Here is a 23,562-nt window from a genome sequence, read left to right as displayed (position 1 = left end):
TGTATTGCTTATTTTAATGTGTAAAGACCAACGTTTGGGTTCATTTGATGTATAGAACCTAAACATATACAATCTGTGGATAGTTAGAAATTAACCTAAAGGAGGATTAAACAGCAGTGGAGGGGTAATGAGAGACAAGGAGAGAGGGAAATGCGGTATACTGAAAAGGACATTAGAAGGTTGAGAAAGAAGATGAGCAGGGAATGAAAAGGAAAGAAGAGCGACAGAAGGAGAAACACGGGGAATTGGAAGGCAACAAATAAAATGAATGAAAGAGATGGTGGGTTTTGTGGAATTTATTGGACCTAAGCCATTTCAAACACCAATATAGGAAAGGTCCTCCACCTTTTTCTTCAAAATGATGCATGTCGCGCAGTGTGGCTTAAAGAGAGAAAATTAGGCTGGAGAGTAGAAAGAGAGAGAGAAGGGAAGAGTAAGACGGTGGGAGTCGGAGAGAAAATAATGAACAATATAAGAAAAAGACAGAGATTTGAGGAGAGAAGATAGATAGGAATTAGAAGGAGCGAGAATGACAGGGTCTGCTATGCAAAACCTGAATGGAAAATATTGGCCGAGAGAGGTAACACAATAAGGGGGAAGCAGATGGAAGAATTTTATTAAATGGAAAGAGGAGGAGGAGAGGCAGTAACAGCCGCAGTATTAGGGGCTTGCTCAGACCTCAATTAACCCCTCGCCCACACATGGCCATTACCTGCCAATCACATAATAGCATCAGAGAGGCTTCAGCCGAGAGAAAGAGACAGCCAGCCCCTAATGAGTGCATCTGAGAAGGATGCTCAGATGGGAAAATGTGGAGCAACTGAAAGACTGCTAGTGACTAGGATCTGAGATGGTAAAAGGGCATTGGGGAGAAACAAGAGAGAGCTAGAGGAGAAAAGATGGAGAACAGAAGCTAAAGTTCATTGAAGGCCTCACATAAGGACCATCCTTAGGACCTGTTGGCCAAGACACCAAGGCCTGGGCAGTGGCTGTTACCCCAGAACATGTCCCCAATATGTGGAAGTAGGTGCCGCGGAAAGCTGTAAGATGATACTTAGTTGCTATTAGAGTTTACGTCTAAACTAACACTAAAACATAAAAATAATAATATACATTTCTTATATCACATAACCATTTGTTTAAGGTGCAAATATATTCACTTTTTTAGGGATAGATCAAGTTTCACTCTATATGTACTGTAGGGTAACATAATAGTAAACCTTCATATTGGCATAACCAGGAAGACAAGGAGTGAAGAAAGTCGTACTGATCCAAGGAACGTGTCTTCTTTACTCGTCTTGATGATACATAAAGAAAAATCTGGTAGAAGTGTGAATGATTAATAGTTTTCCAGATTTGGATTATTATTCTCCCTCTTATGTTTTCTCACCTCTGTTGTGAAGTTGCTGCTTGGTTCAGGCAGCCTTTGTAAGGGAGGGGAGAGGAGAAAGGAGAGAAGTTCCAGACAGGCAATACCTGTCCTTTATTTCCCCATTTCTTCTCCTCGATCTTCTGCCCCTTGACTCCTTGTACCCCGTTACTTCACTGATATCTGTTCCCCTTTAAATCCTTGCCCTTGGTCCCCCATCCCCTTCTGTGTTGTGTCCTCCTCTTCCTCCATATCTTCTGCTCCCCTTCTATCTTCTGCTCTTCTCATTTATCTTGTATCTCCTCTTCTCTACAATCATCTTGTGCACATCTCCTTGTCTGTGTCTGGATGCCCTCTCCCCGTCTCTCCATCACACTTATCCGCTCTCACATTCCATCCACTTCCCTCGTTATTACTTCCACTATCCTCATCTGTTTATGCCGTCCCTAATCCTATCTTTACTTAATTCTGTTTGTTCGCTTCCTCCTATTTCCCACCTGTCTATTTTCCCTCCCGCTGTGCGTGTGTCTCTCCCCTCCTCTCTATGTCAGATATTCCTGGTCGAGTTACTGACGCCTCTTGATGTGGAGTTTCAAATTTTTCCTAATCTAAATTGAAAACTGTTCGAGTAGAAAAATAATTTCCCCGGCTTCACCCAGAAAAGGCAGTGTCAGCGAGCAGGGAGGTTGGTGCTACTGCTGGCCATTCTTAGACAGGAGTGATGGGGGTTGTAGTCAGGTCATCACGGGAAGTGTCGGGAGAACCCTTTAAGTTGTGATGGGAGTTGTGGTTAGAATATAGATTTAGGACTCATTGTAGTCAAGTATTCTGTAGGCAGACATTGGCTAAGGGTGATGGGCATTCAAGAACACCGCAAGGTCTTCGGGTTGCCCAGTTCTGACATATAGTAGACATGTGCCCTGGACCTGGTTGGGAGACGTGTCACGTGCCTGCAGTGTGCTTGTGCTGTGTACATAGGTAATGTAGAAACCTGTATGGAGAGAAGGACAAGGCACTGAATTTTAGCCGGTTGCCTGTCAGCGTCTAATGAACGCTTGTTACTGGGAAGCAGACTGGGAGGGGGACGGAGCTGTCACACTTTCACTGGGCGCATACTGACTGTACCTATTTAATGCAGCTCTAGCTTTAGCAGATGTAGACTTCAGCTTAAACGGGAGGTCCACAACCCAAGCTCTGTATACAGTAATATAACCCCCAGCGCTGTATACAGTGATAACCCCCAGTGCTGTATACAGTAATAACCCCCAGCGCTGTATACAGTAATAACCCCCAGCGCTGTATACAGTAATATAACCCCCAGCGCTGTATACAGTAATAACCCCCAGCGCTGTATACAGTAATAACCCCCAGCGCTGTATACAGTAATAACCCCCAGCGCTGTATACAGTAATAACCCCCAGCGCTGTATACAGTAATAACCCCCAGCGCTGTATACAGTAATAACCCCCAGCGCTGTATACAGTAATAACCCCCAGCGCTGTATACAGTATTTGTCGGTCATGTGATTTCTTGGGTGCCTTTTTCCTGCTTAACCACCACACCAAGCTGATTCTTTACGGCAATGCTAATGAAGTCCGCTCCTCCATAGACCTTTATTAGTGAAACTGTCCACCTGGATGATTAAGACTGAGCCATTCTATTGTTTGCCGTAGGCAGACTGATAATGAGTCAGGGCGTTTGTTCAGTAGATCGGGCTACGATAACAGATCTAGGATCGAGTACCCCTTTAACTAACAATTCAGGGTGACCAGTGAGGTCTATTTAGGGGCATGTCGACCAAATGCTTAAACATGTACCTGTTACTGTGGGTTAATAAACTGGCTATGATGTTTACTTTCTCCAGGTTAAGGCAAAGTGGCAGCAGGGGGTGCAAGTGGAAAGCGGGCGCATTAAATGGGGGCACATAGAACAAAGCACTCCAGGTGACACCCCGCGGTGACAGACAGAAGTGGGTAAACAGATCTGTATTCATGAAGTCAGGACTGCAGCCAGTTTAATCCTCTGCTCGCTGGAGCAGAAACCTGCGCAGGCTCACGTGAGGGCCGCATTGCTCTGTGAGTTGTGTTCTAAGGAAGGTCCAACTGTCTGTGGTCTTTTCTCCTGAGCTCGTGAAGGAGAAACGAGCGCGAGAAGAGGAAAGGGGGGAGAAAATATAGAATGAGGTTAAGAGATAGGAGATAAGGGAGAGAAGTGCATGGGATAAGCGATAGGGGAAAAGAAGAAGAGGGAAAGAGAGAGCATGCGAGAACAAAAAAAGCTTCCCCGGCAGCTGCTGCGCACCTCTTGGCGGGGAGCACCACTAGGTCTACTATGCATGTGTTTGAGATGCTGGGGGGCATGGGCACTGGGGGCACTCATACATTCCATCCCTAAATGCTTTGAACCTTCCCAGGACATGTCTGTGCCATTGGCACGTTAACCTTAAAGAAAAGCAAATGTGCCTTCATCCTGAAAGACGCAGAGCCAGGCAGATCTGCGGGGCATTTCACAGAACAACCCCCTAGGTAATGCCACCTCCGCCCAGAGCTTCCACCTAAAAATTCCCTTTACAATAACAACTGATCGTTTTATGGGCTTGGAAATCCATCACTTCCCCCGGGTAGAAGAAAGAAGGAGACGGGGAAGCAAACTTAGGAAGGGAACATTGGTTGCGGTAATTTATAGGCCGATGTGATCTGGTTTTTGCGTATAATAAACCACATTGCCTATAAGCTTGGCTGTGGTGCCTGATGGGTTAATAACAGTTTGCTAGCGCTTTGGAACAGCAAGGGTTAAGCTCTCCTTACTGATTTAATTCCTGCCCTCTCTTCTCAAGTATTGCCAGTCTCGTTACAATTATGTGATGGGAATTAGATCTGCCGACGCGAGATGGGAAAGTGAATTACAGCGCAAATGAAAGAGAGGTCCTTCAATTCACATCTTGAAGTCTACCCCCCACCACCACCTCTCCCGATCTCCTCCACCATGAAGCTCTCTCTCTCCTATCCCTCGCTCACCTTTTCCCCCAACAAGCCTCTCCTCGTAACCCTGTCCCCTACCTCTAGGTTCCCCAACCTTCCTTCACTAAATACCCCTCCGCCATCGCACCTTCCCACATCCCAAACGTGTGGCCATCGCGTCCCCCCCCCCCGAGTTCCTCGGAACCCCCGTGAAGTTCTTGGGACCTTAAAGACAGCCTTGTCCACCATAACCCCATAAAGCCGGGCATAGACCCTGAGCGTAGCAGCAATGCTGGCTGACCATAATGGGAGTTGTAGTTTCAGCTGGAGCCATAATTTAATCGGTTAATTCTTTTACCTCACCCACCATTTCCTTCCTTTTTCCCACCTTCCATCCTTGGCTCCGAATTGGATCATTTGAGTCTTTTTTGCCCAAACCGGCATTTTTTTATTTTTTTTTTACCATGCATTTGTCTTTTCTCCCTAAACCCACCTCTATAATAGCCTCATTAAAAAAGCCCCCCTTTTCAGCTTACCCCCTCTTTCTTCGCTCTCTCTCTTGAACCTCCTTTATTGTTATCTTCATGCTCCCCCTCCTCTCCTAATGGACTCTAAGAGCTGTATAATTAGAAGTCTCGACAAATCCGTAAATGTTCAGTCCATTAAGTCCGGAGCGTAATATATAAAGCTTTCGAGGCAGGGGGCCACTGCATCAAGGCTTAGAAAAAGCGAAGACAGAAATACACACATTGATGGAAAAAAAGAAGCCTTGAGATTCTAGAACGCAGTTCAATAATATTCAAACATCCATCGGATGGGCTTTCCAGATAACTTCTCAAAATTACTTTTTAGAACCCCTAAGCGGCCAACAAAAAAAACCTATGGCCCTCGTACCCGCCGAGACACATCCAAATCTCTCTTGTCCCTTTTTCCTCCCCTGAAGCCCCCTCTTTTCTAGGAGCTCAGAATGCTTGCTGGGTATGAAGGTATCAGAGGGTTCTACAACCTGAAAAGACATGATACTCTGTATAGAAACAGCAGGGAACGGGTTAATACATTTAATTAATTATGCTTTGCTCAGAGTCTGAAGCCCATGGAGGGTCCGAGACCTCAGGGAGGTCCAACCTGGGGGTCCCTCTCTGTTGTGACATGTCGGCGGGGTACCCCAGTCTTTATCTGCACCCCTTTCCTCGAGGGGGTTGGGTCCATTATGGTGTTTTTTTCCATGTATTGTGGTTTTGTAGATTTTTTTTTTGCTTTTATATACGGTATATGTTTGAGCAGCACAGAGCAGTGGCGCAGTACAATACAGAAGCCGCCAACATGGAGACGGGGTCCTCGATGATCTGCCGTACCGTTCTTCCTCTGCCCTTCTGCAGGCCTGTTGGGCCGGGGAGTGATGGAAGGAAGGGGTCACATGACCCCTTGGGGAGTGCGGCCCCAGAAGATGTAGATTTAGGACCCGGTGATCCACTGTGGCGCTTCTTTCTGCTGCCCCGCAGTATGTCTAAACTAAAGGGAATCAATTACTCGGTTGTATCTTCCTCATATTATTATTGTTTTATATAGCGCCATCATATGCCACAGCGCCGTACAATGAGATTGTAGCGTAGCACATACATGTGCCGGTTAGAGGGGCTTCCTGCCCCCATCCCGCTCGGGGGGCTCCGGGTAGCCGGAGGCATAAACTTCCCGGATACTCGTATATGACTTCTAGAAAAAGTGGCCGACGTGGCGACCCCTAATACAACTGTCGGGACTGTTCTGATATAGTTAGGACTGTTGTGCTATATCATGCCTTTCGACATTTCAAAAGAAAAAAACGTAAATGAATGAATAAAAGGAAAATGAGAAAAAGCTCTCGTTTTAGGTTTGAGGAGGGGTTACGGATCAGACGGACCCCCCGGAATAGCATGATGCCTGAGCATGATGAGGATTGTAATCCGGCGTGTTTTATAAAACACTGTATAAATTATTTAAGTTTGAAAAGTGGACTTATCACCATGGCAACCAAAGGAATCTCCCTGTTGCCTGGGCCATTCCATTGGTTTCTATGGAGATAAGACCACTTTTCAACCTCCAACGTACTGTATACCATGTGTACATTAAAATAAAACTAAAACCCCATGAATTATGCTATTTATGTTAAATTCTTAAGTGGGGCAGCTTTACTGCCGCTTTACTGCAGCTTTTCAGGCAGGACGCGCTGGTGTGTTTTTCTTTTTCTTTCTTTCTTGCAGCGTATTGCTTTACGGCAGTACGGCGGGCGCGTTACGCTTTACTGCAGCAAGCTACGACGATTCGGAAGTGTCTTGCAGTACGTCGGCGAGGCGGTGTGGTAAGAATGGACGTCGGGGAGCTGCTACGGTATCAGGTAAGGCCGGTAAACCTCAGGGGGTAGCGGGGGAACAGGTCGGAAATGGAGCACGGGAACCGGAAGGGGAAGCAGAATAAAGACCTGGGAGGAAGTAACGGAGAGATAAATGAGGAGATGCCCGGGAGTAATATGCGCAGTACCGTGTATAGTACATGTGCCTTTATACTGAGCATTCATATACCAATATGTTATATTTAATGCGTTTATAATGCCTATAGTGACCTGCCCTGCTGCAGCCTTCACATAATACCCGGGTAACAACTATGTAATAATGGATTATTATTATTATTATACATGTTATAGTATGCAGAGCACGGTGTAATGTATGCCTGTTACAGGGTATAGGCACTCGGGGGTCACTATGCAGTGCAGAATGTTAATGCGTGGGGTACATTCTCAGGTATAAGGAGCGCGGCTGGCTGTGAGTTGTGGAAGTTACAGATTCCACGGTGCGCTCATTTCTAGTGTATACGTAACATGCGCAGGAGCAAGGAGACGCAACGTGCCCAAAAAGTGCAATAATTAAAAAAAATATATATATATATTTATTGGAGTCCGTCAGTCGTACCAAAAATGTATAAATTATGCAAATAAAAAGGCATAACAGTCACGTCACGACACGAGTGACGGTCCTATATCTGTGTGTGTGTGTGTATGTATGTATGTATATATATATATATATGTATCTGTGTGTGTGTATATATATATATATATATATATATATATATATATATATACATACAGGCCCGGGCATTTAAGCCAGAGCAGCCCATTTTTATTTATTTATTTATTGTTAAAGCCCACCCTTCATGTACCATCTTTGCATTTACTCAGTCATTCACACAAATCATTAACACATTCATTAATGCAGTCTCACAAATCATTCAAGCAATTCATCCACACATGAATTCATTCATTGTCATACGCATTCACACAATTCATCCACACATTTACTCATTCTCATACGCATTCACACTACCCCTTCTCCCCATCTTATCTGCCCCTTCTATGTTCCCCCTTTTCACTATCTATCCCCTCTCCCCATTTCTCACTATCTAACCCCCCTCTGCCCATTCTCGGGGTTTTTTTTTTTAACTTTATTTAACATGGAGGATGTTAAAAAAAAAAAAAAAAAAAAAACCCCCGATGTTTTAACTTAAACCCTGTGCGGCCACACACCCGTAAGGCCGGCCCTGGTGGGGGCTTCCCGGCCCCTTAGAGTGGCGGACCCGGTCGCAGTTGCGGCGGGCTTAAGGGGCAAGTGCCCTGCGTTAATGAGGCCGCATAGGCCCAGTCAGTCTGGTCCTGACTGGGCCTATTTTAAGGTAGGAGCCTGGAGCTGCAGCTCCATCAGCCCCTAAATTAATCCGGCCCACCAGGCAAATGCCCGATGGCAAGTCCCGGCCTATATATATATATATATATATATATATCTCTGAAGGATGTATTTTCTGTAAGCTCCTACAGTTAAAGGAAGCCATCTGGTTGCCCTCCCGTAGAAATCCGTGTTTACATTAATTTTTTTTTTTGATACTGCGGGTTTTTATCGTTAACAGCAGCTGTGGTGCAAAGTGGTCTTATCGCCATGACAACCCAGTCAAATGCTTCAAACAGCAGGAACTTGAGTAAACGACCACTCTGCACCAGATCTGTTCTCTCCGATCCGCCCCGTCCGGGTCGCACGGCGCTGCGTGTCCAGTGACACTATTCACCGACACTTTGTATCGCCGCACGCCGCTCCCAAACATACAGAGACGCCCGAACTCGGCCCATGCTGCGGGACACACGTTAGCATTTTAAATACTATGCATCAGTCCGGGAATTACTCTGCAAAATAAATCAGAATAACATAAATAAGTAAATGTGTTTTTTGATGAATGCAGCTTCCGGTTGGTCCGGACCCAGCAGCGACGTGGGACACGATCAGGTACAGCGGGGTGAAAAAACTAATCGTGTGTGGCTGGAGAGATAAGAAGATGGCTCTCAGCCACCAGGAGACATTAGTTCCATTAAAAAGCCACACAGACATTATGCTTACATGAAGCGGAATACCAGACGGCTCCTTAAGGCCGCATTTAAATGTAAATTCCAATTCAACTCGAACGTGTGATCTCTGCGCATGTATTAAAGCCTGACTGATGCTGTATCGCAGTACAAACGATTTCACGTCCGCATTTAACCCTCTCTCAGACAGCGTTAGGTTTCCCAGCCTTGATTGGTACAGTCCGGACGTGACCATTATGGATCAGAGGGGGTGTAAACTGGCGGATGTGGCCATTGAGCTGATACGCGGTCACCGCTCGGGTATATCGATGACACCCTCCAGCTCCTGAGGTCTCACCGAAGGTCTCGTTTGCCTCGTGTCCTCGCCGAGTGTAAATCTACGGAGCTCAGTAGGCTTTGGGTTCCTCGGTTGGCCGGTCCAGAGACAACCGGGACCCGTGTCGGGTATACTGGTGTTTAAAGCTGTTTCCAGGCACAGGGAAACAGTTCAAACAAATGATCTTTTATTCATGTAGCGCCAGCGGTTCCCGCAGCGCTTCTTACAGTCCCTACTTTCAAAGGGTCTGACAAAACTAGAACCGATTGGATAAATTAAGATAAAGAGCGCCCGCCTCATAAACAAACTAAAAGCATCAGTCATGCCATTTATTCCATTAAATTTAATGTGTCAGCCTCCCTGTACCCTGCATGATGTTTCCGTGTGATGATCCCTGTAGCCTATAGCAGTGGTGTCCAACATGCAGCCCTCCAGCTGTTGCAGGACTACATCTCCCATAATGCTTTTTCAGCTAAGGAGCTGAGGGGTATGGGAGATGTAGTCCTGCAGCAGCTGGAGGGCCGCAGGTTGGACACCCCTGACCTATAGGGAGGTCAAGCGAGCTGAGGTCCTGCATGAAAAGTGACATATTGCATATTCCTGACATCTGCCTTTGGAACATAAAATTGAACTCTCCATACGCTGTAATTAATAACTTTTTAATTAAACCCCATAAACGGCCTCTGAGGGCGACGAGCGGACAGAAGGTATCCTCTTACTCACGAAATCCCAGCGGTTCTTCCGATCGCTGGAGTAAGCTGGCAGGGCGAGATTAGTGAGCGGCTAACATGGGGCATGAATTATTAATCACCAAATTGCCCTTCGCATCCCGAGCAGGGTACTGCCTCGTTCTGCAAGCCCATGCCTCATCCTTAATTGCTTATCTTTTTTACGAAATGTTATTAAGTTTTATTAAGAATTTCAGAGGGAACCCGTACCCGCTATTATATATCCCACGAAAGAAGCGAGAGATGAAGAAACCTTGCGAACAATAAATACATAATAACATATTAAATACGTTTTTAAGTAAATAATTTGCATTCATTAAACCAGAAACCGGGAAAATGTAAATGAATTGCTTAAATCTTCTATATGGCAAATGGATGGGGGGGGGGGGTCCGCAGAATCCCCCTCGTGACAACCATGAAAATATAAAGGGGCGTCTCAGATCTCTGGATTGTCTCTTTAAATGTACGCCAATGTCTTTTTATAGCAGGATTGTGTGTTTTTTTTAATGTTTCAGCGCGTAGGGTAGGGTGCTGTATACGGAAGACATGGAGTACGATCAGAAAGTTTGCCAGCAAACCGCCAGCGGCGCCCGTCGAGCGGGATACGGCAGCTGCCTGTTTCCCCGAATGCTTTAAAATATGGATGCTGCGGTTGGAAGACAATCTGACGGTTCAGTCATCCGCTGATCCGATCGTCGCTGCGTTGCCATTTCTCAAGCTGGCAGTAGGAACGCATTTGTCGAAGTCTCATGGTGTCTGTGTGACTGGCGGCAACTGGTGATCTAGAAAGCTGCCGCGATTAAACAAACAGTGCCTTTTTTATGAATGGTTATATATATATATTAATTTATAAATATATGCTACAGTTTAAACATTTTGGGTCTTTGTTTTTTAAAGAAAAGCACATTTTGTCCATAAAAATAACATGAAATGGACAGAAATCCAGCGCAGACGGGGTTAATGTTGTAAATGACTATTGTAGCTGGAAACGGCTGATTTTTATTGGAATCTCTGTACGCATAGGCCCTTTATCACTCCCATCACTCCTGTGTTCCAATGGCCCTTTTTCACTCCCATCACTCCTGTGTTCCAATGGCCCTTTATCACTCCCATCACTCCTGTGTTCCAATGGCCCTTTATCACTCCCATCACTCCTGTGTCCCAATGGCCCTTTATCACTCCCATCACTCCTGTGTTCCAATGGCCCTTTTTCACTCCCATCACTCCTGTGTTCCAATGGCCCTTTATCACTCCCATCACTCCTGTGTTCCAATGGCCCTTTATCACTCCCATCACTCCTGTGTCCCAATGGCCCTTTATCACTCCCATCACTCCTGTGTTCCAATGGCCCTTTATCACTCCCATCACTCCTGTGTTCCAATGGCCCTTTATCACACCCATCACTCCTTTATCACACCCATCACTTCTGTGTTCCAATGGCCCTTTATCACACCCATCACTCCTTTATCACACCCATCACTCCTGTGTTCCAATGGCCCTTTATCACACCCATCACTCCTTTATCACACCCATCACTCCTTTATCACACCCATCACTTCTGTGTTCCAATGGCCCTTTATCACACCCATCACTCCTTTATCACACCCATCACTCCTGTGTTCCAATGGCCCTTTATCACACCCATCACTCCTGTGTTCCAATGGCACGTTGGGTTCACTAATCCAAGTTTAAGTTTAAAAGCTTAATTGATCGTTAGAATTGTAATTGTTACAGCTAGAAATGACCTTGTTTTCCACGGTGACCCCAAACTTGTGAACCCTCCCCTTGTTGCTATTAAAGGGCAGCCGCCCCAGATATCCTCGTACTTGGTATTCCGTTGAAAGGTCCGTTTCAATGAGCCTGTGGATCTTAGCCTTCCCGGCTGTGAGCCGCGTTTAATTTATTTCCTTTCAGAACAAAACCCGCAGATTATGTTGTATTAGACATCCCTACTTAATACATATTTAAATCAAAAATGTTAAATCTGATAAATCTTTCATTTCACTTTGTTATCCTGTTACGTTAGCTAACAAGCCCGCTGCGTGTGACCCAGTTACTGATGTCCGTGGACTTTTAATATCCTTTTCGCTGACTCCGTAAGCAGCCAGAACACCCACCTTTAGCGGAACGGGGACTATTAACCCCCCGGCGCGGATGTGTTTATGCCGGGTGATGGGGCCACTATCCGTGTTCTCTGTGACTAGAGCAGCATGCAAATCCCGTCAACCTATTCCTGCTTCTGCAAATTTGATGTGCATTGAAGTCCAGCCTCAAAGAATGATCCAGATACGCAGTTGGCGCCGGCACGGCTTGAAACGGTCTGCAACCAGCTTTGTTTGGAACCCAACTGTCGGAAAATCAGAAACGCCAATCGGGCCAATGAAAAGTTTCTTGATGGCCTCTTTATGTCACAATTTGAGACCTTTTTCCCCCGTTGTGTTGAAGAACTGATTCCATGTTGCGTTACTCGTTCTAGCCTTCTCAGCTTGAGGTCTTTTTTTTTTTTTTTTTCGGTAAATTAAGACCGCGTTCCTTTCACTTTTTCCTCCGACTACATAAGGCGTAGTGTTTAGAGGCAAATGGTTATGATCATCGTTATGATTGTACGGAGAAGCTTGTTGGATTTTAATAATGTTCAAGGTATTTTTAATAATCTGAACTTTTATTGTCGTGTAGCCAGACAGAGGGACGAAACGAGGGCGCGATGATGACCCAGAAGAGGTGAAAGTGGAAAGGCCAAAGAAGGAACGAGGAGGGAGCAGAAACTGGCGCCGCGAGGAAAAAGAGGAAAAAGTAGCGCTGGACGATGCGGCTGTAGATGGCGATGAAGATGATGAGGAGGTGAAAGACTAAGGAAATTGTTAATTAGTCACTTGTGGTAAAATGACTGTTCTTAACTCCTTTCCTCCATCTATTGCCGGGAAGGGCTTTAGACATTAATGCAGAGGCTGCGGGGCGATGTCCGCTGGTAAAGTACATGGGGTTTTTTCCACTTAAATGTTATTTTATTGAAGAAATAGATTTACATAAAATGATTCCAAGTGAACAAGAATCCAAGAAATGCATCGACGTTGCATACGTACATCTTAGATGGTTAGGCGCCATGGATGTAACATTTTAACATTAAATATTGACCCCATGCCTGTATCTGCAGATAAGACCCGCATGAAGATGGCTTTATTATTTCTGTTGCTTTCAAACAGTAGGGAAAGTGAACGTTTGCTGTCTACGGGGCTTGAATTATTATTTGTTGGCCTGGTCGTACATTTGGTGCGCTGTCACAGATGGTTTATATGCTCTGTTCTTTGCTCAGGTGGAGCCCCTGGATGAAGGCGCAGTGAAAAGGATGATCCTCACATTTGAGAAGAGATCCTACAAGAACCAGGAACTGCGGATCAAATTCCCTGACAACCCCGAGAAGTGAGCACAGCAATGAATATTTGAATATTGTCATTTAACTTACCTGCTATCCCGTCCCAAACCGAACGTCTCTCTACCCCGCCTAAACAGTTATGTCTTAGCGCTCCTCTAACCGGCCTTTCCTTTATTTTTCAGGTTCATGGAGTCCGAGCTGGACCTGAATGACATCATACAGGAGATGCACGTGATCGCCACCATACCTGACCTATACCACCTGCTGGTGGAGCTCAACGCTGTGCAGTCACTTCTGGGCCTCCTGGGGCATGAAAATACTGATATCCTTAACGCTAAAGACAGATATGCATGGGATTGATTAGAGAAGCTGCTGCTGGGTAGGCTGGGCAGACCGGTCTGCAGTCATTGACAGATTGATGAGGGCAGCCCAGTTGTTGTCTTGCGTCCATGTGCACATATAAGCCATGTATGTTCCCCGTATGCTTATGACAAAGTTGACCTACTTGCTGGACACACGCGATATGTTGCTGTGTAAAGGATCTAATGGTATCCGTAGGAACCAAATGACTTTAGACATAATATTTTTTCCTTAGCGTGCCACATGTATGTATAGCTGTGGTTGATCTGCTGCAGGAACTCACAGATATAGATACGTTGCATGAGAGTGAGGAGGGAGCCCAGGTCCTTATAGATGCCTTGGTAAGTATGTCAGGATTACTCCCACTTCTCCCACACAATTTAGTTGGGATTAAATTTATGATAGTTCCCATTGAATGACCTCTGCCTAAACTCTTTGTGCTCGCAGGTCGAGGGACAGATTGTAGCACTCTTGGTGCAGAATCTGGAGCGTCTGGATGAGTCTGTTAAGGAAGAAGCAGATGGTGTACACAATACTTTGGGTATGATCCTGTATTCCTTACTCTCTTCCCTCCGCCAGAACATTTGATCGAAGCCCCCTTTCCGTCTCCTCCATAGGATAAGTTTTAAAGAAAGTTCCTACCTGTCTGGGCCTGGCTTGTAATAATTTACCAGTAAACCCCTGAGTTTTAAATGCTCGTGTTTACATGTTCCTTAGAACATAGAGAGAGCAAACCAATATTCAGAGCTTCCGTGGTGGGAAAAGGGGTGAAAGTGGATGTCCCAAATCCTACATTGTCCAGTGCTATACACCAAACGCACCCGTGTAACTGTGTTTTAAAGATTTAAGTAAGAAGTTTACTTGTAATAACTGAACATGTGCCTAACGTGGGGAAAGCATCTTTAACTTCCATTAGGTAGATTTATTACACGATTTTAGTGCTGCTAAAAGCCTTGATGGCAGCGGTTTCACTAGTGACCCACCAGACCAAAGCTTAGACTTTTTTATTTAATGCAGGGGAGCCAAACAGGCATCTCTCCAGCTGTGGCGGACCCTCTGTTTTCATGGTTGACTAGCAGGATATATCTATCTTGGTGGCTGGGCATTATGGTAGGTGTAGCTCCATGCCAACTGTGAAGCTTACCCTAAACTAATGGCTTCTGCCCGTCCATGTCCCCTCTACTTAGGGGGACAAACGTATTTTTCTTTACTCTCGTGACATTATGTGCAATGTAAGTAAGACACTTTATGGTAGGCTGTTTTTTAATGATTGTTCGTGGGGTCATTGCCCCTTAGCCCCACCATTAAGTCACAATTCTCCTTTCTCGTCCAGCGATCATTGAGAACATGACTGAATTTCGTCCTGAGATATGTTCCGAGGCTGCTCAGCAAGGTCTCCTCCAGTGGCTTCTTAAGAGGTTGAAGGTGCGTAATCTGTGTCCATTCTGACCTCACCTGTCTGCATTGTCTTCCTTGGGACTTCCTCAGGCCTCCTATCCCTGTTAACCCCATAGCTCCCGTATGGAGATATTTCTGAGGGTCTGCGGAACGCTAATTATTTTAATAATTTTTCTTTAACTTTGATTCTGTCTTCTACAGGCTAAAATGCCGTTTGATGCCAACAAGTTGTACTGCAGTGAGATCCTGGCCATCCTTCTACAGAACAATGATGGTGATCTTTACTTTATATTTTCTCTACGTATTGATTTCCTATAGTCTGCTTTTGTTTTTCATTTAATGTTCTGTATTTCTTGCTCCTAGCCTTTAAATCCTTAGCTACAGAACCTTTACTGACCTCCCTTTTGTTATCAATAAATCCTTCTTTCTAAACTCCTTTCACTTTCTCTCGTCGGATTTTTACTGCTGTCTTCCTTTCGTTCTTTTTTTTTGGTTTCACTGTAATTATTCTTTCTCCTCTCTCCCATCTTCCTGAGCTTCTCTCTCAATTACTCTCCCATCCTTTTCTGTCTTGTTCTTCTGTTCTCTCCACCTCCCCTTTTCTGTCTCATGTAGCACCTTGCACCTCTCCCCTGTCACCCTTTATTGATTCTCCCTGCTGATAGATCTATTCTTCAGCTCTGACATTATCTCCCTCTCTCTCAGACACTCGGGAACTCCTCGGAGAACGAGACGGAATAGATGTGCTGCTTCAGCAGTTATCGGTGAGTGCCTCCCTGCCCGTTCAGACCCTGGCGTCCCTCCGAGCGCCGTGGCAGACTGCTGTCTCAGCAATGTTAATGCTTACTTACCCATGTCATTAACTTTACCCCCAACTCTCTAGCTACTCCACCCCTTCCCAAAAAACTCATTATTACTTTAGCTTCAATGTCCCCACCTTCGACATTCTGAGGATCTCCTGAAAATTAAACCTCCTACTACTTGCTTCTTTCCATTTACCGTCACAGTATCTCTGATTTAGACTTGGCTCGAGAGTCTCAGAAGAATAATTTGCCAACCAGTTAGCCTGTGATTGCAATTAAATGTCCGCCTTTATCGTGTACTAATCATTTGCGCCTTATGCTGTAACCTCTGGTGGCTGGGGGGGGGGTACCAGCAGCCAAAAATGACATAGATCCCTTCTTATATAGGTGTTTAAGCGCCATGATCCCAGCACGGCAGAGGAGCAGGAGATGATGGAAAATCTGTTTGATGCCCTGTGCTCGTGTCTGATGCTCAGCAGCAACCGGGAACGGTTCTTAAAAGGAGAAGGCTTGCAGCTCATGAATTTAATGCTGAGGTTAGTGTTGGTGACAACGGTTTAACGTCATGGTGGGTGTTGTGTGGTCAGGGTGGAATTACAAGGTAACTGGCTCCATTGTGTCGGTGGAAGATCAACACAGGTTGCATGAGTCTTTGAAGTTTGCCTTAAGGGATAGAAGAACTTCATATAGTACAGTGGGGAGGCTAGGCCACAGCGTTTGCGCCACATATATGTTTGAGTTACAGGCTGTGATCGATTCCCATTCTACTTCTATGCCTTTGCAGAGAAAAGAAGATGTCTCGCTGCAGTGCCCTCAAGGTACTAGATCATGCCATGATTGGCCCCGAGGGGACCGATAACTGCCACAAATTTGTGGACATCCTTGGCCTGCGGACGATCTTCCCGCTTTTCATGAAATCCCCCAAAAAGATGAAGAAGTCCGGTGTCTCTGAGAAGGAGCACGAGGGTAAGGAAGGATCTGACAATGAAACATGAAGCATAGTTGGTGATACCAGCCGTTCATGTGCGAGTGGAGCCCGGAACCACATGTTTTTAGGACGTAATTTCATTGAGTCTCTATTCTTTAAGGTTTTTTTCATCTTAGCGTGTATTTCTTTTATTAGTTAAAATCTATCTGTAAATGGATGCTTTGTCCCCATCTTAACAGAGCACGTCTGCTCCATCCTGGCCTCTCTACTGCGGAATCTGAGGGGACAGCAGAGAACACGTCTTATCAACAAGTTCACAGAGAACGACAGTGAGAAGGTGAGCGTCCGGACCCCTGCTCTTCTGACTTCCAAAAACGTGCTTATCCCCGATACTTTCATCCACATGTCTTTCATGCTCTCCGACTTCATGTACTTCTGTTTTGGTTCCTGATGGATTCCTTCTCTCCCCAAGGTGGACCGTCTCATGGAGCTTTACTTCAAGTATCTGGATGCTGTGCGGGCAGCCGACAAGAGAATAGAGGGAGAGAAACATGTGAGTATTGGTGGGGTCATTCCTTGCTCTATTCTTGCGTAGCAGTATAATACTCACTCCTTCGCTCGGAAGCCACCCTAGTCCTACCGACCTCATTCTGTGTATCCTCTTCTCTCTCGCCCTGCCTCTCCCCCTCAGGATATGGTGAAACGTGGTGAGATTTTGGATGATGATCTCGAAGAGGAGTTCTACCTCCGTAGACTCGACGCTGGACTTTTCTTGCTGCAGCTGCTGTGCTATATCATAGCGGAGCTTTGCAACGCAAGCGTACCGCAGGTAACTACAGCAAGCCCATGCGTGCGCGCCTCGGTACCAAGGCGCTGTCTTTGGTGGGATGCTCAGAATGAACTGTGTATAACCGGCGCCGCTCACTCCCTTAGGACGTCAGTCCTTTCTTTGGTCATTTTAATTATTTTTATTTATTATTATTATTCTATATTTCAGGTAAACCACAGTTTCTGATGCTGATCCTGTGTATAATGCCCTTTCTGTCCCTTATGGGAGTAACTATTTCTTAATATAATATATCTATCTGCCAGCTTACCAATTAAACAGATATGTATGTTATAATATAACTATGCAACCTCTCTTGGATATTCTAGTGTTTGCTGTGTGCTCGCCGTTTGAATCTTTAACACAGCTATTCACGTCTGGGTTGCTGTTGCTATAGCAGCATTTTGCACCATAAATTACATGTCGGATCGTATAATGAGAGATCGGTTCTCTATTTTACTCCAGGAATCACCCGTGCCCCGATCTGCAGGTTGCTTTCTTTAGAATTACTCTGTATGTTCGTGTTACATTTGTCTGCTAAACACCCAAGCAGCCCCGGAGTCCAATGGTATTCTCTTTGGGGTATATATAGAAAGAACTGTCTATTCACAAACTATGATAGTCAAAATGAAAACCAATTATATAAAAACTCCGGTTCATTTATGATTATTCTTCATATGTTCATCTACGACGCCGGTTGTCGGCTCTCCTGTCTGAATGCCCAGAAAGGCAAATTCTCATTTGCTTTATTACTCTTTCCAGGTCCGTCAACGAGTGATGCAAATTTTAAGTATGAGAGGCAGCTCTATCAAGATTCTGAGGCACGTTCTCAAAGGTGAGTGCTCTGCACAAGTGTTTAAAGAACTGTACAAGGTCCTTCGTGCCTTTTATATTGGCCCGTGGCCGGAGACATCACTAGCAGTGGTTATATGAAGCATACTACTGATCTCGTAAGGTGTGGATGGTGGAGTACAGTTGGTGGAGTTATGGGGATTGAAGGTCCTCTCCGCCTTGGTGCGTTCGTCGCTAATAACCTCTCCACCTCTCTTTGCAGAATATTCTGAGAGTATCGGCGACGGAAAGAATACAGAGTTCCGGGAGAGCGAGCAGAAGCGGATCCTGGAGTTGATGGAGACCTTGTAGAGTTATCCCCCAAACACAAGTTCATAGCATCGCAGCGCGACCCTGCTGTGTACGGCACATGGCACTGCGCCATAAGACTGTGAAATTACAGATCAACATAATGTTCCACCGTAAAGCCAACACGGAATGGATATAACAATGCTTCCTACACCTAATGCGCACCGTAAGACCATCACGTGAGGGATATACTGCGTACTCCACCGGGAAGCCATTGTGTGGCCGATATAATGGGTAGTACGCCATAAGACTGCTTTGTATATAATTTGTTTTCCATGTGTTTGCATATTTGTGGTCACTTAAAAAACATCTTTATTCCGGACCTCTTGTATGGGTATTTTTTTTTTTTTTTATATAAAGTTCATACGAAGTCTAGTTGTGTTCTTTTATTTTTTGGCAAATATTTCAGACCTTTGGTGCCGTCTCAAGTCGCCTTCAAACCATAGAAACGACTGAATTAAAAGTACAGATGTGAATACGTATCACCCGCGGATCAATAAAGGGAAGCTTAAAAAATATTTTTGTGGAAACCGATTAAAAAGCTGAAATTGTGGTTATCCACGCTGCGTAATATAATAAAGTACACGTAAACCGGATCGCATTTTAGGTATCGTATTTTAGGTAGCAATGTGTAAATAATGTAACCAGGGTTATAAATAAAATCATTTTTACACAGTATTTTTAGAATACAGAGCGTGGCTATTTCCCGCAGTTGTCCGGCTCAACACTTCTAACAGAGGTCACATCTGCGTCCTTCAGACCCCTGAGTCTGCAAATAAAGCATTAGTACAAAAATACATAATAAATTATAAATTAAGGTTTTTTTTCTTATTGTCGGTTCAGCTTAAATGGTAGCTTCACCCCCTCCTTGCTGTGAGTGCAGATACTCGTATATAAAGAGGCGCATGTAAAATACGCTAATGTTCAAATGTTTGGGGTCACTTAGAAATGTCCTTTTTTATTATTATTATTATTATTATTAAAGAAACCCAAATTTCGTCCATTAAAATATGGGGTTAATGTTGTAAATGACCATTGTAGCTGGAAGCGGCTGAATTTTAATGGAATCTCTTCGTAGGCGTACAGAGGCCCTTTATCACTCCCATCGCTCCTGTGTTCCAATGGCCCTTTATCACTCCCATCACTCCTGTGTTCCAATGGCACGTTGTGTTCGCTGATCCAAGTTTAAGTTTAAAAGGCTAATTGGTGGTTAGAAAACTTTTTTTTGTAATTGTTACAGCTAGAAATGTCCTTATTTTCCATGAAAACTGCCGAGTGACCCCAAACTTTTGAACAGTAGGGTATGTTTGTGATGATTGTGTAAATGCAAGCAAGAAGATAGCCAATAAAGTGATGGCTGGGCTTCATGTGGCATAGTCTGTACAGATGGGATACCTGTAAGATAGATCTACTTTTAGGTTTCACATCCATGTCCTGGCTGTCACTTTGTATCCTACATCTGTTTATTTTGTTCCAAAGCCCATCTCCGCTATAACATCGAGCGCATCTTGTTTATTCTGGTAGATTGTAGGCAGAGAGAAGTACATGAGGGATAAGATATCGGAGTGATCGCTGTTAATACAAAGATGAGTTTGCGGTAATGTGATCAGCGGAAGTGGATGGGGCTGATTATCAAAGCAAGAGATTAGGAGAAGGGATGAGCCGATCTGGAGTGTATTGATTACCAAAGCCGCTCGTCGACACACGGTTATTTTATCATACAGCTGCTGAGACATAAGGGATGGAAGGTGGGCTCCAGGGTATTTTGGATTCACGTTGATAAATGCAAACGGCATCGCAGAGAAATCGCTACTCTTTACTTGTAGGGCAACGTTTACTTAGACGGGAGTGGAGAAGTGGAACAGCCTCCCTGCAGAAGCGACAGAGGCTTAAACTGTAAGGAGTAGGAATCCCATTGCAGTTAGTATTGATTATCCAAACCCCATCCCGACATAATCATTTAGTGTGATTTTTGCATGTTTATGTTGCACCAAACTAAGCCATGTGACACAAGAAGAACTTACCGATACGCTGAAAAGCTCTGTTGCCATAGCTGCAGAAAGAGATTTAGGTTTAAGCTGTTTTGTTTTTTTTTGAGAAAAGTCAGAAAAGCTTGAGTCTGCTTAGCGGAAAAGTCAATTCTCGTTAGCGTGTCTTAGCAAACATTGTCTTATTAAGGACTCCGAAGCTTGCCTGGGGGGCTTTCTGTGTACAGGTCGATTATTTGGAAATAATGGAATTTCAAGAAACTATTTGGAACAAAAAAATGAAGGTTTGACTTTTCCTTTAAAACAAAAAGCCAATTAATTGTGATTATATCTGTGTATAGGATGCATTATAGAGCATGGGGGGGGGGGGTATGTGGCAACCGTCTATAGCAGAAGCAATTGGCATGGTGACGATTGTTACGTTATAAATACATACGCTGGAGAATTTTTCAGCGGTTGGGGATTTTTTATTCTTTGACTCATTATTCTTTTGCATTATTTTACAGAGTCCATGGCAGGGGAACGGTTAATTGCCCTCCTCCTCTCGCTCCCCTGCCCTCCGTGTTCTGGTCGAAGCAGTGGTTGCCAACATACATGCGGTAATTGATAACCGAGCAGGAACCGAGAGACCGTTCCAGTCATTAAAATCGTATTAGCCTGCTTGGGCTCTCGAGAAACCAGGAGAAAGTGGGGGAGCGAGAGGAGCGAAAGGTGGAGGGGCCACTGGATGTTGCTAGGAAGGATGAGAATAGCCCTGCAGGCATTTAACCCCTTTGTGGCATGAAAAAAACCCACCTGGCGGAGAGGGAGGGCTAGAAGATTAGGCGTTTTGGTTCAATGCTTCGTATTGTCCTTAGTGTCTGCGAAGCTCCGTGTCTCTTATCTCTTCTGCGCAGGGTTACATGCAATTGCCAGCTTGGTGGCTGGCCTGGCATTATGCTCTTCAGTCCTATAGGCCGATGCAATCCCTAATTCATTGTCCCGATAACCTCCACCCCCCCTTCCGACTCGTACGAGACATGCGCTAATTACCCCCCCCCCCCCCCCCCGATCCCCGTTGCTTTTCTTTATCGGTCTGACAGATTTATTGCTAAAAAAGACCTTTTTTAGAATGCTGCTAAATATACCCCCGAGGAAATGTGCAGAGCGTTGCGTGTGCACCTGCAGAGCGCCTCTGCCTCCTGGAACGGACCTCTAACTCCTTTGGTGCAGCTTCCAACATCGCCCCTTTAATGCGCTAAAAGTCCACGTAGACTGACTTGAGTTGGCGGCCGCAGATTATTTTTGACGAAGCCACAAATTATATCTACAGAACGTATTTTTTCCGGGGTTGACCGGTTTTCAAAGTGTTGGAGACAGATCTCCAAAGCAACCCCCCCCCCCCAAATATTCAACATGACAGCCCTAGCGTGGAATTTTCTTCTTGGATTTATGGCTTTAATCACTAAAATGAAATTGGTGGAAATCGCAACGGCTCCAACCTCAACACGCAAAGGTCCTAGAGGTTAATACTCAAACGGCGTAAGCCATACCCTCTCCAATATAAAAGGTCAGGGATTGACTAGAACGTAGAGAGCAGCTCTCTCCGTACCTTTGCCCAGCCACTGAGGAGCGGGCTGCAAAAGGGGGCAGAAAAACTATTGCCCCAGCCTCGCCACTGGAAGTGTGTCTTACCAAAACCAGCATTCAAGATGTCTAGATATTTTCTGTTGTCTTCTAAGCAGCTATGGATACAGAGTGACAATATGTAAAAGGACACATTTGGAATGCTTATGGATTCCAAATGTATAATGCATCGTACGGGGCGGCAATTTTCTCCACTGATTGTTCCTAGCATGCCGGTCTAGGACTCCCATCAACCTAATAGATGACTCCATTACGTACCATTTCTAAATAAAGCTTCCCATCAGTGGTGTTGACATGGTTGTCCCACTGGTCTACCATAGCAATTCCAAGTTCCTTTAAGAGATGAGAAGGGGGGACATCCCAGGCATGTTCCATAAGTGTTCAGATAGGGTTAAGCTATACATGTAGCCCTACATCCGGCATTATTCCAAGCTTAGACATATGAGATGTATTCGTTAGAGATGCGACTTTCAAACGTTTAGCCCGTGTCACCAGGTTCCTTTGGGCCAGACCTTATCTAGAACCCTGACACAAAGCGCTGGCACCCTTTCCAGTTGTGGATTATCTGCGTTCTGCCTATTATGACTCCATCAACTGTTACATCCGGCTCCTGAAAAAACAAAAGCTTAAGACCGATACAAATCACTTTGCATAAGCCATAGTACTCTCTGCGGGAGTGGCGGAGAGCCATAATTCTTGGCTCCTAGAGGAGATAAGGATGTGCTAATATCCTCTTACTGACTGCCTGCCACCCAGAGCATGCTCGGCCCCCACCTGACTGCACTGATAAGGCCTAATAAAGAGGTTACCCACACGATGCCTTCCCACTAAGAGGTTTATCTAGCTCTTTATATGCTCAGGATGATACGCGTTAACCTCTATCCGTGCCTCTCTGGGCTTTCTTCTAGTTCTTGCAATGTATTACACCCTTCCTTCTCCCCAATTCGTGCAAGTTTCATCTTTCTCATTCATTTATTCATTCATTCATTCATTCATTCAACAAACTCGTGTTTGATCGGTATTTTCTTGTCTCAGGCGTAGCTTTGTATGTTTTTTTGTCTCTGATACATTCCATTTTTAACTCATATTGGGTGAAGGACCATTGGCTTCTTGCCATCATTCTTGGCATCCTTATGCACATCCTTATGCACATCTTTAACGATCCATGTAGCTCCAAGGCCTGCTCACTCACTTCTGATTGTTCTGTCTCACACATTTGCTGTTTGAGTTCCTCTGTCATCTCACTGGGGTTTATTCGCTAAACTGTGAGATACAGATCAGTTGAGCCAAACCTTCTCTTCTCACCATCTCATATTTCTTATAAAGGTCCTACCATGGCGAGCCTCTGGTGTAAGAAAGGCAGAAC

The 23,562-nt window shown here is 45.0% G+C and overlaps 1 protein-coding gene across 1 annotated transcript; it reads left to right on the top strand.

The window, feature by feature from the left end:
* The first annotated feature begins 6,673 nt into the window (after positions 1 to 6,673).
* Positions 6,674 to 18,585, top strand: LOC149275206 (beta-catenin-like protein 1). The gene is made up of 16 exons (XM_089504874.1): positions 6,674 to 6,703; positions 12,431 to 12,595; positions 13,068 to 13,174; positions 13,310 to 13,449; positions 13,731 to 13,828; positions 13,935 to 14,028; positions 14,821 to 14,912; positions 15,087 to 15,159; positions 15,591 to 15,649; positions 16,076 to 16,224; positions 16,473 to 16,654; positions 16,856 to 16,953; positions 17,089 to 17,169; positions 17,308 to 17,445; positions 18,205 to 18,277; positions 18,497 to 18,585. The coding sequence occupies exons 1-16, from the start codon at positions 6,674 to 6,676 to the stop codon at positions 18,583 to 18,585; spliced, it is 1,668 nt and encodes a 555-aa protein (XP_089361000.1).
* Positions 18,586 to 23,562: the final 4,977 nt, after the last annotated feature.

The sequence above is a fragment of the Sceloporus occidentalis genome, unplaced genomic scaffold (assembly GCF_023333645.1).
Source record: "Sceloporus occidentalis isolate IW3139 unplaced genomic scaffold, rSceOcc1.0.p SCAF_293, whole genome shotgun sequence".
NCBI lineage: Eukaryota > Metazoa > Chordata > Lepidosauria > Squamata > Phrynosomatidae > Sceloporus > Sceloporus occidentalis.
The sequence above is the reverse complement of the archived record's forward strand: the minus strand, read 5'-3'. Positions and strand labels throughout refer to the sequence as shown.